The sequence below is a fragment of the Diadema setosum genome, chromosome 4 (genome assembly GCF_964275005.1).
Source record: "Diadema setosum chromosome 4, eeDiaSeto1, whole genome shotgun sequence".
Classification (NCBI taxonomy): Eukaryota; Metazoa; Echinodermata; class Echinoidea; order Diadematoida; family Diadematidae; genus Diadema; species Diadema setosum.
The window spans coordinates 44,220,123-44,235,966 of NC_092688.1; the positions used below are offsets into that span (position 1 = coordinate 44,220,123).

General features: G+C 38.2%; 1 protein-coding gene across 1 annotated transcript; it reads left to right on the forward strand.

The window, feature by feature from the left end:
* Positions 1-1,687: 1,687 nt before the first annotated feature.
* LOC140227322 (coiled-coil domain-containing protein 63-like) lies at positions 1,688-15,628 on the forward strand. Its single transcript, XM_072307738.1, has 10 exons — positions 1,688-1,736; positions 4,298-4,508; positions 5,096-5,285; positions 5,968-6,090; positions 7,507-7,688; positions 8,521-8,714; positions 10,336-10,622; positions 11,251-11,502; positions 14,043-14,164; positions 14,872-15,628. The coding sequence occupies exons 2-10, from the start codon at positions 4,333-4,335 to the stop codon at positions 15,143-15,145; spliced, it is 1,800 nt and encodes a 599-aa protein (XP_072163839.1). The 5' UTR covers positions 1,688-1,736; positions 4,298-4,332; the 3' UTR covers positions 15,146-15,628.
* The last annotated feature ends 216 nt before the right edge of the window (positions 15,629-15,844 follow it).

Here is a 15,844-nt window from a genome sequence, read left to right on the forward strand (position 1 = left end):
TTCGAGGTACAATTATCCCATCCGTCTCCTGCTGCGAGCGCCAACCAGTCTGTAAAATAGGAGCTCGTTGAACTATTGAATACTTACCCCACTTTTACAGTCATTAAACGATATGTACAGGCCACTCAATCCAAGAAATTCCACCGAATTTGAGGTGTTCTGAACTGAAATTCTCGTGGACGCAGCTTACGCGATGGCGGAAATGACGTAGGCCACAGGGGCGCGCGTATTCGTACGTTCTGTTGACGTCACGAAACATGTTGACCTCATCTGGTACGCAGCAGCTAAGGTGTACGTGCATGGTGTTCAATAATTTCGTGCTTTCGGCATGCAGTAATCTCGATAGAAGAGTTTCGAGTTTTGAGCCCAGAGCTATGCATGACAAGGAAAAAAAAAATGTATTTTTCATGTTTCATAAAACAATAAGATACACTTAGTTTGGATAAATATGAAATTGATAAATGTTCTGAAAATATTATGTTTGCCATTTTCTTTGCTTATTTGTACTATCATATAATATATACTAGTACAGCATGCCCCCCCCCCCAAAAAAAAGAAACAAAGAAAAAGATATACAATCAAATGTCCGCATTGGTTTAATACTTTCAATATGATGAACTGTCTGAATGCTATTTTAATTCAGGATAGTAACGTCTTACGTACCTATATTTTGCAGAAAACCCCATTCAATTTCACAGAGAAATTAAACATGGCATGGGTCTGTAACTCTTCCACTTATATAAAACTTATGATATTGTATTTGAAACTTGGTGTTTTGTTGTTTGTTTGTTTGGGTTTATTTATTTATTTATTTATTTATTTATTTATTTATTTATTTATTTATTTTTTTTTTTTTGGGGGGGGATACCCATACATGTCCAGCTAGACATGCAATCAGATATGTCACGACACCACCAACAACAACGTAAAAGTACCACAGATGTAATGTAGAAACACACACACACACACACACACACACAAACGCATACAGAAAAAAAAAACCAAGATTTAAAACACACACACACAACCCTAACTCTTATTCCACGAGCATCATGTTGAACCCTCTTGTTTTTCTTCACTATAATGTTATTTGTTATCGGTTGCCAAACAGTCAAGCGTTGTGCTTATCATTGGCAATCGTTCTGTATGCAAATTATTAACATGTTACTCATGTAATTATACTACAGATGTATTGCATGATTGATGAAAATGATGAAAATTGTATAAAGTATACTACCGGTATTTTGTACTTTGTTGATAAAATTGCAGAAAGTTGATGTATTTGAAAAAAAAATGTCATACAGAGAATAAATAAATCAAATCAAATCAAATCAAATCAAATCAAATCAAATCAAATCAAATTAAACACATGCTATATAATACTTACAACACAAATATCCTAGAAGATTGTTCAGATTATATGACACTGATAGATGTACCGGAAAGCGATTTCACCGCCTTTTCAACGCCAGGAAAATGGAAAGAGAAATGTTACAACATTAATCTGTCCGTGGCGCTCCGGGGTGGCGCTTCCAAACTTTGATGAAGTTTAAGAACAGGTGGTACTGTGACGTAACAGAAGATGAATGAGTGCATGCGCGCGCGCGCAAGCAGCAATACACGGCGCCATGGATACTGGGTTTTGCATGAGTCGCACACAAATTGTGGCTCGCGCTCGTACATCGGATCAGAGAAAGAGCTGCATATCTGCATTGGATCAAGTAGGGGGGAAGCAGGTGAGATCTTAAAGCCATTTTACGTCCAGGATTCTGTTTGTCTGTGATAAATTATTACCAAAGAGGTTACATATTATCATCGCTCTAACTTTTTTTTTTTCTTCTTTTATATCATAATACGTTGGCAGTGTTGTTTTCTTCATCCTCGTGTAAGGCAATCGGAAAAAGTGGCACCTGCATACATTTTTGCTGGTGTAGGCGTAATACAAAGAAAGAAAGAAAACAAAAATAGGGCCCTATTTTTGTTTTCTTTCTTTCTTTCTTTTATTTCTTATTTTTTGACACTGATAGATGCAATTCAGATACAGTTTTTCCCTCTTATAGTCTGAATGCATTTTTGTGGCCAATTGCATAATAGATATTATCTTCCTTTCTATTCAATTTCCCTGCCATGATACCTGGCCCCATAGTGTCTGTGCCACAAATGTGATATGTTACATAGTTTATACTTTTGCATTCTAAAATCCTAGTAAGTATTGTTCATAGTATCAGCATCATATGTCAATGAGTAAAATGTACAATAGTTTATAGAAGAATTTAAAATGAATATGTTTTATTGGTATAACAAATTAGTGCTGTTGTTGTTTTGTTCCAGTGTTCCACGTCTTACAACTTATTACAAGCTTGGCTTTTTTTAGTGGAACACTGTTTTCCATCATTGTGATTATTTACTATTTTTGTTGCCATGGCAAAGTGCATTGTTTCTTTTTTACGACATCATTCGTGTATATACTTTATATTGTATCTGAAAAAAATCCTTTATCAGACGAGTGTAAGAGAAATGAAAAAAAAAAAAAGGTGTATCACTTTGGATTATGTCAACTTTTTCTTTTCTTTCCTTTTTGATGATGGAAATAAATAAACTATTGAATTGATTTGAATTGAATTGAAAACGGTTTTCAAAGTTACATTGCAGTGTACCATTGAATGCAAATGTTAAAAGCAAAACACAAAACGAAACGAAACGAAACAAACACCACATGCGATACAAGACACGGTGTATGCCATCGTTTGTAGTTATGTGTAGGTCTACATTGCGAGAGGATTGTTTCAATTAGATTTCCAAACTCAACTTGCAGGGAGATGATCAAATACATAAGGACATACACGTTTTTTGTTTGTTTGTTTTTTAAGAAAGCACCAGCACGTTGTGTTCATTAACGAACCAAAACCGGAAGCCTTAGCTCTCACTGTGACTATTATACTTAGGGCGTGTGAAAAAAAAGTTAAAAGACAGGGAAAGAAACATGCATCAAAATCACAGTTAAAATCTTGAAGTATAATATCGATCATAACTTCGAGTGCGTTAATTTTGTTACTTTATTTTCATCTGAATGATTCTGGAGATCGATTCCTCGAGGAGTGCATCAAATTGTATTTAAAAGCACGTATCATGACATATTTGTAAAATTCAAGACTAGAAACATTTTCTTCTTTTCTTTTGTTTGTCCGCTAGCATTTTTTCCAATGGTCGATGTGATTTTGCAAGCATAATAGTGGGCCATAAAGGACACAATTAGCATGGATGTAAGTCAGTACAATGAGTTTAGCAGGAATTGAGATTGTATTAATACTATTATTATGTACGCGACTGAGGCAGGAAGTTATTTTGAAGTAAATCTCCTTCCCTTGTACTATTTGTCTTGTCACAATAGCATCAGTATCATGGAGTACGTGATAGAAATTACAACTGCCTCAATAACTGCAAGCATGTTTGTGTTATAGAGTTTTTGCTGAAAATGATAACATTGGTGATGTTGATGATAAATAGTAGCTTACCGCAACTACAAATATACATAAATGAGAGAAATTGTCATTAATATGATGCCACTTTTGCAATGATCAACATTATGTATAGTGAAAGGAACAATGAAGACTATCAGGGGAGTAAGTGAACCTGCATGATGGATAACTATATAATGACATACGACACTAATTCAAAGCGCTTTCCGAAAACATTATGCGCGTATGTGTATTATCATCTGTTTATCCCAATGTTGAGCGTGGATAGACTGTTCAGAGACTCTTACGCCGGATAGATAGAGTAACGAAAGATGCATATAACAAGAGGTATAACTAACTGATCGAGATGGTAGACTGCGAAATGCTCATGCTGATGCGTATGAAGTTTCGTCCTGGACCCTTTTCATCGATTCCTGTTTTTGCCGATTATACGCGTTAGGCCGTGTGGTGGCGCGAGCCCGAGGGCTGCTGGGAACTTGCTGCCCCAGTTCATGGGATCGCGCCATCACTCGTCTTAACGCGTACAGTCAGAAAAAAAGGAAGAAAATAACAGCCAAAAACTAGACAATATCTGATGAGCGGCATGGCGCACTTTGTGCTTTTTGCTGTTGCAAGTGAGTGGTTTTCAAAAGCTATCCCACAAATCACCCCACAAAATGAGCATTTTGACATCCAGGTATTTTCTAAAGTTAAGATTGGCACGGGAATGAGAAAAAGAAAATTAATATTGGTGATGATGAGAAAGTATGATTTATTGTGGTGTCTTAAACACAGTCACAACACTCTTTAATTGTTTATTTGCTCATCTTCGGTTGCAGACGAAAAACAATATTAAAGGCAAAGAAGGCCTTCTATGAGGGATTCAACCATGAACGCGTTGACGCGGAAGCAGGAGTCGTCCGTGATCGACCCCGATGAGCTCGTCAACGCAGAGGCGGAGCTGTGCCAGCTCAAGCAGCGATATCGCATCGTGCAGAACGATCGCAAGGCCTACCTCGATGAGTCCAGCAATGTTCTTCGAAAACAACGGTAAAGGGGGGGGGGGGTCATTTCTCATGAATGGTGATGTACCCAGTTTCCTGTATGAAGATCACTTTGATATCTATCGATAGCTTTTGTCAGGTCTTTTCGTTTGACCACATATAAAACGTGATCATCAGGGTATAGTATGTCGACACAAGTCAACATTGTATTTTGCATTCAGGTGGACATCCATAATGGGGACTCGATCCTGAAATCTGTCAATAATATAGTGTTCATAAGCGAAGTAAATGGCTCAGTCAGCAATGGTCTCAGAAGTGAATCGTCATCGAGTCTTCACTTAATTTGCTTATGACGTCATAATGAAATAACCACAAAGGCATTCCGTATAGATATGGGCTCTTGATGAAATACTCAGTACATCGAGGGCATTGATCCATGTGTGATCTTGTTGCCTTAGGCTATACCAGTATTTAGAAAATTTATACAAGTTGATGATTTATAGTGTGTGTATGCTCTTCTCAACTCTGAATTCTAGTATTATCAAAAGGTTAAAAAATGCGAGTTGGAGGTATCATAACCTCTTTGGAATACACCGAGTCATCGCCTTTTCTTCTACTTTTTCCATCACCAAGGAAATACATAGAGTCCCTACTGGAAGAGAAAGACGAGTTCCAGATGGACATGCGATTGGTCGAAAGCATGACCAATAAGAAACGAGATGCAAATGACCTAGAGACTATGACGATGCTCTTGGCCACCTGCAGCGAGGGGAATCGGCAAATAGAAGAGGAGAAGAGTAACATCAGAGCATGTGACATGAAGGCAAGTCGTCTCCATCAGATTGTAAATCTGAGAGGACACGGGACTTCAAGCTCGTAACTATGCCAACGGCAGAAATTTGCACACGACACGCACAATCGAACGTCCGCGCCGTCAATCAAAAACTCCCCTACTTTTTTTTTACACGTACGCACAAACACAAATATACTATTACATATGGAATAAAACAATGATACAATATCATAATAATATGATATCAAGAACAATGATATCAATAAGAATGTCCATATATGTAACAGACAATGACGACACTCATTATCATTATTAGTCTGTTCTCATTCTCATTAGAAATTGAATCATCATTTTCATCATCATCATCATCTCTGTCATCACTACACTGTATTATTTATCATCCCTAGGTAATTATCATACTTGGAAAATTATTACAAATGTCAGAATAATGCATACTATCTATATATACTGAATGTCAATAGAAAACAAGAATGATTACTATGATAGCAGTTATAATGATTACATCAGTGGAAATGACAGTAAATATTCTATACCAAAAATTAAAAGTAGGAGAAATAATAACGGTAGTGACAAAAATAGTCAGGTAACAACGTCAAATGATATTGTAATAGATCGACGCAGTATCACATTGTATATAGACTAATAGGAGTGTAGCAAATCAATGTGTCTCCCTTTATTTTGCCATGCGAAGCTTTCGATCGCTCGAGACTCGAATCTGACTCGACTGCGAGTTCGAGGGGGTTGGAACGCCGATCAAGTCCGCCAGATGACCAGTCGAAAGAAGATTCGGACAATGGAGAACAAACTCGATAAGGTATTAAATTGTTTCATTTCGTTGCCGATTTAGGGGTGGCAATGATTCGTTCATTTAGTTCTTTGCTCATCAGCCGAGCTGTATGGAAATATTCTTCCTCTGAATTTTACAAATAAAAAAGTTCGGAGTTTGCGATAGTTAGAACGTTTGCGATTTTGTGGACAGTACACGCTTGTGATATGAATGACGGATTATATGATGAACAAAATTTAAGAAATCAGTCTGTATTGCTGGTAGCTAATGTGATAAGAGCACATGGAAAAATCAACTTTGAATGCTGTATGGAGTAATGGGAAATAACAAATGTAAAATTATCATCATCATTTTGACAGTCAGATATACGTGCTTCTTTTTCGCATACTAAATATTAATGCCTATTATAGTCATCAATTATTTAGGCCTATTGTAAAAGATGGAATCTTGATGCCCTGATCAAGGATATTAAGGAGGTAATGAACATTGTATACAAATGAGGGGCCCACATTCTACAAGCTCTGTCTTTTTAGTGGGTCTCTCCATTTTTCGCACTTTAAGCAAAGTTATACATGTATTTCATTTCGATCACTTCTGTTTCTTTCTTTACAACAATGTATAATTACTATAAGGTCCTCAATTGTTGTACATTCTTTTCAATACATAATGTTCTGTTTACCTTATTCTCTGTTGTCAAAAGAAGTGTAACTTATGTTTTGTCGGAAAATGAAATAAACTTTGAATTGAATTGAATTGAACTGAATTATTGCGTTGCATGTGGAATTGGCTTCGATGTAAAGGTGAGATTTCCCCTATATCACAAACTGTTCATTAAAGGGAACCCAAACCCAAAGAGCAATGTGGATTGAGTGAAAGCAGCAACATTAGTAGAACACATCAGTGAAACTTTGAAGAAAATCGGACAATCGATGCAAAAGTTATGATTTTTTTTTAAGTTTTGGTGTTGGAACCGCTGGATGAGGAGACTACTAGAGGTTATGACGTATGTGTGGACAACAATATGATGAAATTATAAAGAAATAACACAAAATTCTCTTTTCTAGCATAAGGAAAGAGCACTTGACTTACTGCTTTCAGAAAGCAGGGGAATAATTGCTACCCTTAACAACTGCTTGACATAATGTATGTCAGTATCAAGTTGATGAAATGTGTAATTTTCATGAAAATTATTATTTTTTTTTTTTTTGGTGTGGAATTCCCTTTATATTTGTTTCATATTGTTGTCCACACATGACGCTATAGCCTCTAGTAGTCTCCTCATCCAACGGTTCCAACACCAAACTTTAAAAATTCATTATTTTTGCATCGATTGCCCGATTTTCCTCAAACGTTCCCTGATACGTTCTACTAATGTTGCTGCTTTCGCTCAATCCACATTTCTCTTTGAGTTTCTTTTAATTTGCAATCTCATTACTTCGGCAGAGGACTGTCGCATTCAACAAAGCACTGGCCAAGAACTGCGATCTCCGCGATCGAATCCAGCAGCATCGCCGAGAGCTGCAGCTCTTTAACGGCACGTACCAGTCGCTGCTTAGCCGGCAGGCCTTGCTCAAAGACGAGATGAACGAGACCATCGAGCAATCGACGGCGGCATACGACAGCAGGTATCATAGCGATGGGTGGAGCAGGGATGGGGGTGACGAAGGATTATTTCTGATGAAGATGTGACAATGATGATGATGATGATGATGATGATGATGATGATGATGATGATGATAATGATTATAATGATGGTATAAATGATGGTCAGGATGGTGATGGTGGTGATGATGATGATGATGACGATGAAAATGACGACTAAGACTATGTTAATGACGATGATGATTATGATGATGACTGTAATACTGATGAAAATATCAATGAAGACTTAGATGGTGATCATGAGGTATTTGATGACGAAGATGAAAACGTTGATAAAGGCGGCAATAGTTATGATAGAAAATGACAATTATGGACGGGATGACTGGAAAAAGGTGAATACGATGATTAAAATGATTTTGATGAAAAAAGAAGAAGTAGAAATTAAAAAAGATGATGATCACAATAACTATGATGTTGCTATAGCATTTGCTGATGAAAACGATGATGATGTTGGAGAAGTTAATGGCAATAGTATGGAAACTTTTATATATGGGGGTGATGTTTCTCATCTAACGTACGAGGTAAATGAGGCAGAAAGTTACGTGACCACGATATTGTGGCTAAAGAGGTAGAAACATGGTATTAAAGAAAAAAGGAGTAGACAGCAACATAATGATAATAATAATGATAATAATAATAATAATAATAATAATAATAATAATAATAATAATAATAATAATAGTAATAATAATAATAATAATAATAAAATAACAGAGAGGAGGATAATGAGCATTTGTTAGATATCAAAATAAGATAGCACTTATACTGTTGAAGATGATGTTGACTGTTTCGCAGGGAAGAGTGCCTGACCAGGATGGCGACTCTCAACGAGCGAAACGAAAAGGACGAGAGCCACTACAACAATACCATCAAAGAGCTCAAGCGCATCCTCACCCACGACCAGAAGCTGAAGGAGTTCATGAGCCTCAAGACACAGGACAGGTCGGAGCTCCTCAAGGCTGCCTCAGACATCGCCAAGAAGAAGCAAGGTAGGCTCTATATTCCGGTCGATGTTTATTCAAATAATGACCAGTGACTTATAACCGATTGCATCGAGAAATTGGGTATGGTAACTTCAGTCTTTGTCAGTATTCAAGCAAGTACAGTCAAACCTGCCTAAGCGACCACCTGTCTATAGTGGCCACCTACCGTATGAGGTCACTAAAAACGAAATTCCCCATGCACTACAAGAGAAAAGCTATTTTAAAGGCTCTGTCTATAGCGGTCGCCTGTCTATAACGGCCACATTATCGTCTCCAATTGATGGCCGCTATAGACAGATTTGACTGTATTAAATAAACCTCCTAGCGAAAAGTTATCATCAAGACTATACACGTATTGAGACTTTTATTCTTATTGGAGAAGCCAAAGGGCAGAGTCATAGCAATGAGATCAACGTGGCAGCCGAAGTATCAAGAGGAAGATAATTTAGAGCTAATAGAAGTATAAGTGACAAGGATTTAAGGAGGAAAAATACTTAGAGTACAGGACGAGGAAGAGGAATAAGAAAATGATGATTATAGTGACATCATAGTATATAGTAATTAGTAGCAGTATATTATTATTGTTATTATCATTATCATCATCATCATCATCATCATTATCATTACTAGTAGCAAGGCAAGATTCAAACTTAAATGTTCCCTCCATTTAATCCTAATCCCAAGGGGTTTCTTGAGCGACTAGAAACCACGGGGGGGGGGGGGGCTTTTTGCCCCCCCCCCCCCAGATCTCGGTCGTGGATCACGCGATCCTCGCGAAAATTTGCACTAAGGTAAAGGCCAATGTAATCTACAAGACTGTATAGTTAGATTTTTCAAATTTTAATTCATGTATTTTATATTAATTGATTTATGCTAATTTATGCAAACATATGTTGTTGTTTTTTGCGTATAAATAAAAGAATAAAGCTCCAAGACTTCTAATTTTTGATGAACATATTCTTTTCAATATCCTCAACAATAATATTGAAGCAAAAATTTGGCTTCATAATTATTTCTTAAGTATTTTATTGTTCATTGATTTTTTTTTATGTATTTCTTTGTTTTTTCACTTTTTGTTTTTGTTTTTTTGTCAAAATTTGTCGCAGAAACTTTTTAAAGCATAATCAGGCTAAAATAAATCATTATCAGCCATTGAAAGTAAAAATATTTATTTTTATATGAATTAATTGCAAAAACACAATTTACATGGGATTTGTACACAAAATCATGTCTTTTGAGCAATTTTTAGATAGACGATTTTTTTTTTTTCAAAGGGGCGTGGTTTCAAAATGTTATGCCCGGAAGCGACAAATTTGGTCTCAAAAGTTGCGCGATACTTGAAAGAAAAAAGTCACAAAATGTCGCGGCGAGAGCATCGCGCGTTGCGGAATAATCACGCGAAACGTCGGGGGGGGGGACGAAAATGCCCCCCCCCCCCCGTTGGAACAGGGTTAAAAGTGATGACGAGGTGGGGGGGGGGGGGGAGGAAGAAGAAAAGGAAAATGTCATTTGCGTCAATAGGAATAGCTTAATTCATCTTCTTAGGTGAAGTTCTTGAAAGATTTCGTCTGTCAATCATTGCAAACTCTTGTCCCTGTCATCACTATCATTTTCATCTTTATCGCAGCCAAGAGCAACAAAGTGTGTCTCCACAAAGACGAGATCAAGGCCTACCAGGTCGTCTTCGAGCGCCTCAAGCAGCACTACAACGATCCCGACCTTGATCACCTCATCCGCTGCTTCCTCGACCAGGAGGGCGTTAGTTTCGCCCTTTTCAACTACAACAGCGAGCTCAAATGCGACATCGAGGCTTTGACGGCTCGAAACGAAGCGCTGAAACAAGACATTGAGATCTTCTTCGAGCAGGGGTCCCTGCTGGAAGGGGAGAGGAAGCACATGATGAAAGACCTCGAGGTGGGTTAAGGGCGTGGTCGAGATGAGTTAAGGGCATAGTCGAGGTGGGTTAAGTCGTCCTCTGGCATATGACTCTGAGTAGTCCAGTGTTAAAATATTTTGTCTACCACGATCTTTATAGGATATGAGCAAATAACAAAAAATACCTGTCCCCACATGGAAAAAAAAGCGTTACTATGGTTGAAACTTTGCTGTCTCGAAAGGTCACGGGAAAGGCTACATGCGATTTTAGCAGAAGTGTAGGCAGTAGCACCAGGCGAAGAGTGCTGAGTGAGCGAAGGAAGTCATCAACCAAGAACCAATGAATTGGATATTATTGATACAACATGTATCAAATTTCTGACTCTTGTGGCCTGTGCAGTTCGACTTAGCTTCTTCCAAATTGTCATAGCACGTATTTTTGTATATTTTCAACCTTACATTCATCTAATAGTATTTCAAAACTAAACAAGATTACTTCTATCATGGCTGTGTTTGGTACATGACTGAGTTTGGCAATAACGCGTTCCAAAACGCTCTACCTGATGAGTTACTGTGTATCATTATTATTGCTTGCAGTTGCTTTCACATTTGCAGACCTCTGTGCGCTGTTCATTCTTCTTTTTTCCTGCTGCTCTTCTTCTATCAGGCCAAGTCAAGCGATGTCATGTCTACCGCCGACGCCGTGGAAAATCAGCTCAAACGAAGTCGCAAGGACCTCGACACCATTCTCCGCGCCATCGCCACATTCGTCAGGAAGCTTGGCTGCGACACCTCGGCAGCCACCGGTCGCCTGGGCTGTCGTGGCACCATCAACGACCGTAACGCTATGATGTTTCTCGGGCTCGCCGAATCCGTGTGCGATGACATGATACTGATCGAAGCTTTCCGACAGCACGTGGTGAGATTTTTTTTTCTTTTGTTTTGTTTTGTTTTGTTTTGTTTTTTTGTTTTTGTTTTAAGACAGATTCTTACTCGATTTCTGCCCATATCTGCAAACGAAAGGGAACATAATGCCTCATATTATATAGTCAGCTTTCTCCGTTGGCGTTGCACGTCAAATAAGAGAGTGTCCTGTCACCCACGAATCATATACAGCCCACTATATACAGCCCATGAATTCGACACTAAAGGTGCCATCACACATTGCCGGTTTAGATGGCGGTTCATGGCGGTTCTCAAACCGCCGTGAACCGTGTCCCAATGATGGCGGAAAGCACTTAAACGCGATGTGACTACGTTCTCAACACGTTTTGAACACGGAGCAAACACGGATTGACGCGGTAGTAACACGGATCTCCCCGGAAGGTGGAGGAGTCCATACCAAGCCCATGTAGTTGGATGCAATCAGAGCCCTTTCACTTGTCCTCAATGGCTTGCAACAAGGAGCGTTTTGCTTTGTTAGTTAAACACAATTTTAAAGAAATTATGAAACGTAGCCCCCTGTGTTTTAAAGATTGATATAAGTAATGCAACAAGCAATTATCTTCAAGTTTCAACGTGCTTTTTCTCTCTTTTGATTTTTAAAATATCTGTATTAACTGTCATTAAATGACATACTTATCAAAGCAGAATCCAACAAAGTTTCCAAAGAATCCTGTTCATTTGCAGGTTTATTTATCGAGTGATGTACAAGTACTTGCTTGTTTCAACATCTCTCTTTTTCTTTATTAAGTTTTCACATAATTATTTCGCGTATTGCATTTAAGATCTTGTTGCTTGTTTATCCATCATGTTTTCACAAAATTGCTCCTTCTTACCTTTCAGAGCTCCTTGTGAAATATGAGCCTATGAGAGTTCCTAAATCGTAAGGGGAATCTGTATGTGATACCCTCGATCCATTACAACAAACTACTATGACAAACGTAGTTTATGCCGCCCCAAAACTGTGGAACAGCACCCCAAGTGATAAAACATGCAAGTTCCATCAATAAGTCCAAAATGTTTTTAAAAACTTATCTGTTAAAATAGTAACATAGTGATTGTAGATGATGATTAATGCAGCATGTTGCTATTTCTGACATTACCTTTTCCTGTTTATCTTTTTGTTCCCCCTCTTAAGCGCATAGAGACCTTGCTAAAGGTATTATGCGCTTTATAAGAACGGCAATGATGATAATATAATAATAATATCTTTAACAATAGTCAATAAAAAGACATGTACATTATACATTATCAAAGAAGCATATCATATGTGTGCATAGTTTCCTCTTTACTTACAGGTTCACGTAACACAATAATGGTGATTTTTTTTTTTTCAAGTTTCAACATTGCTTTTCCCTCTACTCTCTTAAGTTTCAACATTTCTGTATCAACATAACATATTTACATAAGTCTTCTGTGTATAACTTATCAGGTTCACGTTGCTGGCCATCTTAAAAGCTGTTAAGCTTTAATAAAAATTATGAATTTACCTTTTAATGTAAATGATGGTTTTAATGTAAATGAGGTAATTCAACATACCTAACAACTTTTTGAACATTAAACTTTATTTCTCACTGTATATGTGTTAAAGAAGTAAGGAAACTATAGCATTCAATATATTTACCCGATCTTGGATTATGGGTTCATCTTTGCTTTTTTTCTCCATTTTTTATTGCTCCGCCACGAAGTGTCGCCGGAGTCATTATTCTCTTTTAAGTTCATTGTTTCTTTTCGCTTGAAAATTATGGCGGTGTTAACACGATATTATCACGGATCTTGCGGTGCAAACACGAAGGATGGAGTTCTTTACACGATGAACGGCGATGTGAACACGGTCCATTTCAAACCGCCAAGACCGCCACGAAATATTAAACATGTTTAATTTTTCTGGCGGTTCCCCGCGGTTCTCGGGGTTCATGGCGGATGAGTGACGGATGACCACGGTTTGTGTACGGTGTAAACACGGTCTTTGGCGGAGCACGGCGATTTGCTGAACCGCCATGAACCGCCATCTAAACCGGCGATGTGTGATTGCACCTAAAGCAAATAGGATCCATGAGCCCGAAACTAGGCAAACACGGCCCGGGGGACCGCCACACTAAACTCCATGTTGTAATGTCGGCCTTATGGGCCTCGTGGGCCTTGTTTGCCTATAGTGTCGGATTCATGGGCCGTATCTGTCTATAGTGTCGAACTCTTGGGCTGTATGACTCATGGATATAGTAAACGACTCATGGACCTTTTCCTTGTTAATGTCGAAATCGTGGGTGTCAGTCTCGTGGGATGACCCCGAATAAGATTCCCTATAAAGAGTGATGGACACCGATATCGTCGGCGGCAGATTCCGCAAAGAATATGAGTATCTCAACAATATAAGTCTTCCCGTACAAAGGAAAATAAAGGAAAGAAACATTGAGACGAATATCTTTTATCTATGCATATATGTATACATAATAAATATGTCACAAGCAGCGTATGTTTGATTTTGTCCATTTTCTTTCGTCTCCGGTTTGGCAGAGAAATCTGAAAAGTACTCTCAGGAAGAAGGCACCCGTAGGCGCTCAGCAGGGAAGCATCATTGCCGCTAGACTTCGCCCCAAGTCGCCCGTTGCAATATCCATCAAGCCCCCGTCAATTGGGTATGTCTTCGACACAGAAAAGACACTTCATATTGTGATTCTGACCCGCAAAAAGGACTTCGAAAATAAATTTGTGTCCCATGACAGATTAGTCTATGGAATATTTGACCAACTTACGTTTTGTGAAGAAGGCACTATCGTACGCTGATGTGAATGTAGTACTTGATGATATTGCAAGAAGGTTCAACTTTATATTCAAATATCAACAACGCAATATGAGTAAAATGCGAAGAGTTTCTAGAAGTCGTTTCAAAATGACTGCGCTACTATAACACATCGGTCCAAGATAGCAAATTATTATTTTTTTTTTTAATGCATAGAAATGGATAAGGTGCACATGGCACAGCGAATAAAACTCGAGACTTCCAATCGGAAGTCCCGAGTTCGAATCTCGTCAAGTGCCTGTACGTCCTTGGACAAGGTGTTTTAACCCGCCATGTCCGTCTCAACTCGGGTGTAATATAGGTACCTGGCAAAACTGGATAATAGTGATGACAAAGTCTTTGGGTAGAGCAGTGGCAACACTGATCAGAGTCATACCCTGGATAAAGAAGACAATACTATTATTATAATAACAGCAAGATGGATTTCCTCTTCCATTTGCTGATCTTGTCTTCTAGCATGTCTAGCACAGAATTAATCTCCTATTGTTCTCGTTTCCTTCTACAACTCAACCACATTCTCTTAAAATTTTCTCTTCTATCCAGGGAAGACGGTGAAATTCCTGCCGACCTGGAAGCGATTGCCAGTAGCAACATGGACGAATCCCAGCCGCTCTCGCTACACGAAATTCGTCGGAAGGTGGTGACAGCCATAGAGAAGCGCGAATTACATCACGCCTCACTTAGAAGCGGTTGTCATTCGCAGTCTACGAATCCAAACTCGCGAAACGACGCGTCAGCAGAGGACTACCATTCCGACCACGCATACTCACACGAAGAATTGATTATTACTTCCGGGTCACATGCAAATACATTGTAGAAGTACCAGTATCATTCTAAATTTGGATTCTGTAACACCATGCAGTAGTCATTATCTAGATTCACTTATTGCAAACTGAATACATCTAATCTAAAGTACAATGAAGAAAAGACGCGTGTGTCTTTTAAATCTTCCAGTTATTAAAGTAAATGTTACTGTTTCTACAGATCTGCTTTTTGACAGTTTGTAGAAGGCTAAGGATGTGCAAGTAATGGTCTATTTGATGTAGAATGTCATCATCAAACTAGGAATAAGGAATTGTTCTTTAAATGAAAATGACCTGCTTGAGAAAAGATGGAGAAATGGAGACATGATGCTCTATTTGAATACCTGAAAAGAACTAGGCAAGATGCGATTCTTGTCCATTAACTCGAAATTCTACTCGAAACTGAAGTAATTGTATCATCTTTTTGCAGATGCACTTGAAAAAAAAAAGAGAAAAAGAAAATAAATCCCTGCCACTACATTTCAAAGTTACAAAAATCATCATATTATGTGTAGTCATCATTATTTGTGATACATGGCACTGTACAATGGGATCATGGGACTGAATGAAAATAAGGTGTGTGATGCATTTTATACACTGGAGTACATGTACAAGGCATATTTGACATTTTCCCTAACTAAGTTATGCCCTATCCTCTCCCATTCTGCTGCATTCTTTGGCAACACCACTTACAACTAAATTTACTCATTTCC

Excerpts from the sequence above, each read along its gene's own strand:
- LOC140227322 (XM_072307738.1), top strand. The coding sequence starts at position 4,333 with ATGAGGGATTCAACCATGAACGCGTTGACGCGGAAGCAGGAGTCGTCC. Across the intron at positions 4,509-5,095 it reads AATGTTCTTCGAAAACAACG|GAAATACATAGAGTCCCTAC; the intron begins GTAAAGGGGGGG and ends TCCATCACCAAG. Across the intron at positions 6,091-7,506 it reads TGGAGAACAAACTCGATAAG|AGGACTGTCGCATTCAACAA; the intron begins GTATTAAATTGT and ends TTACTTCGGCAG.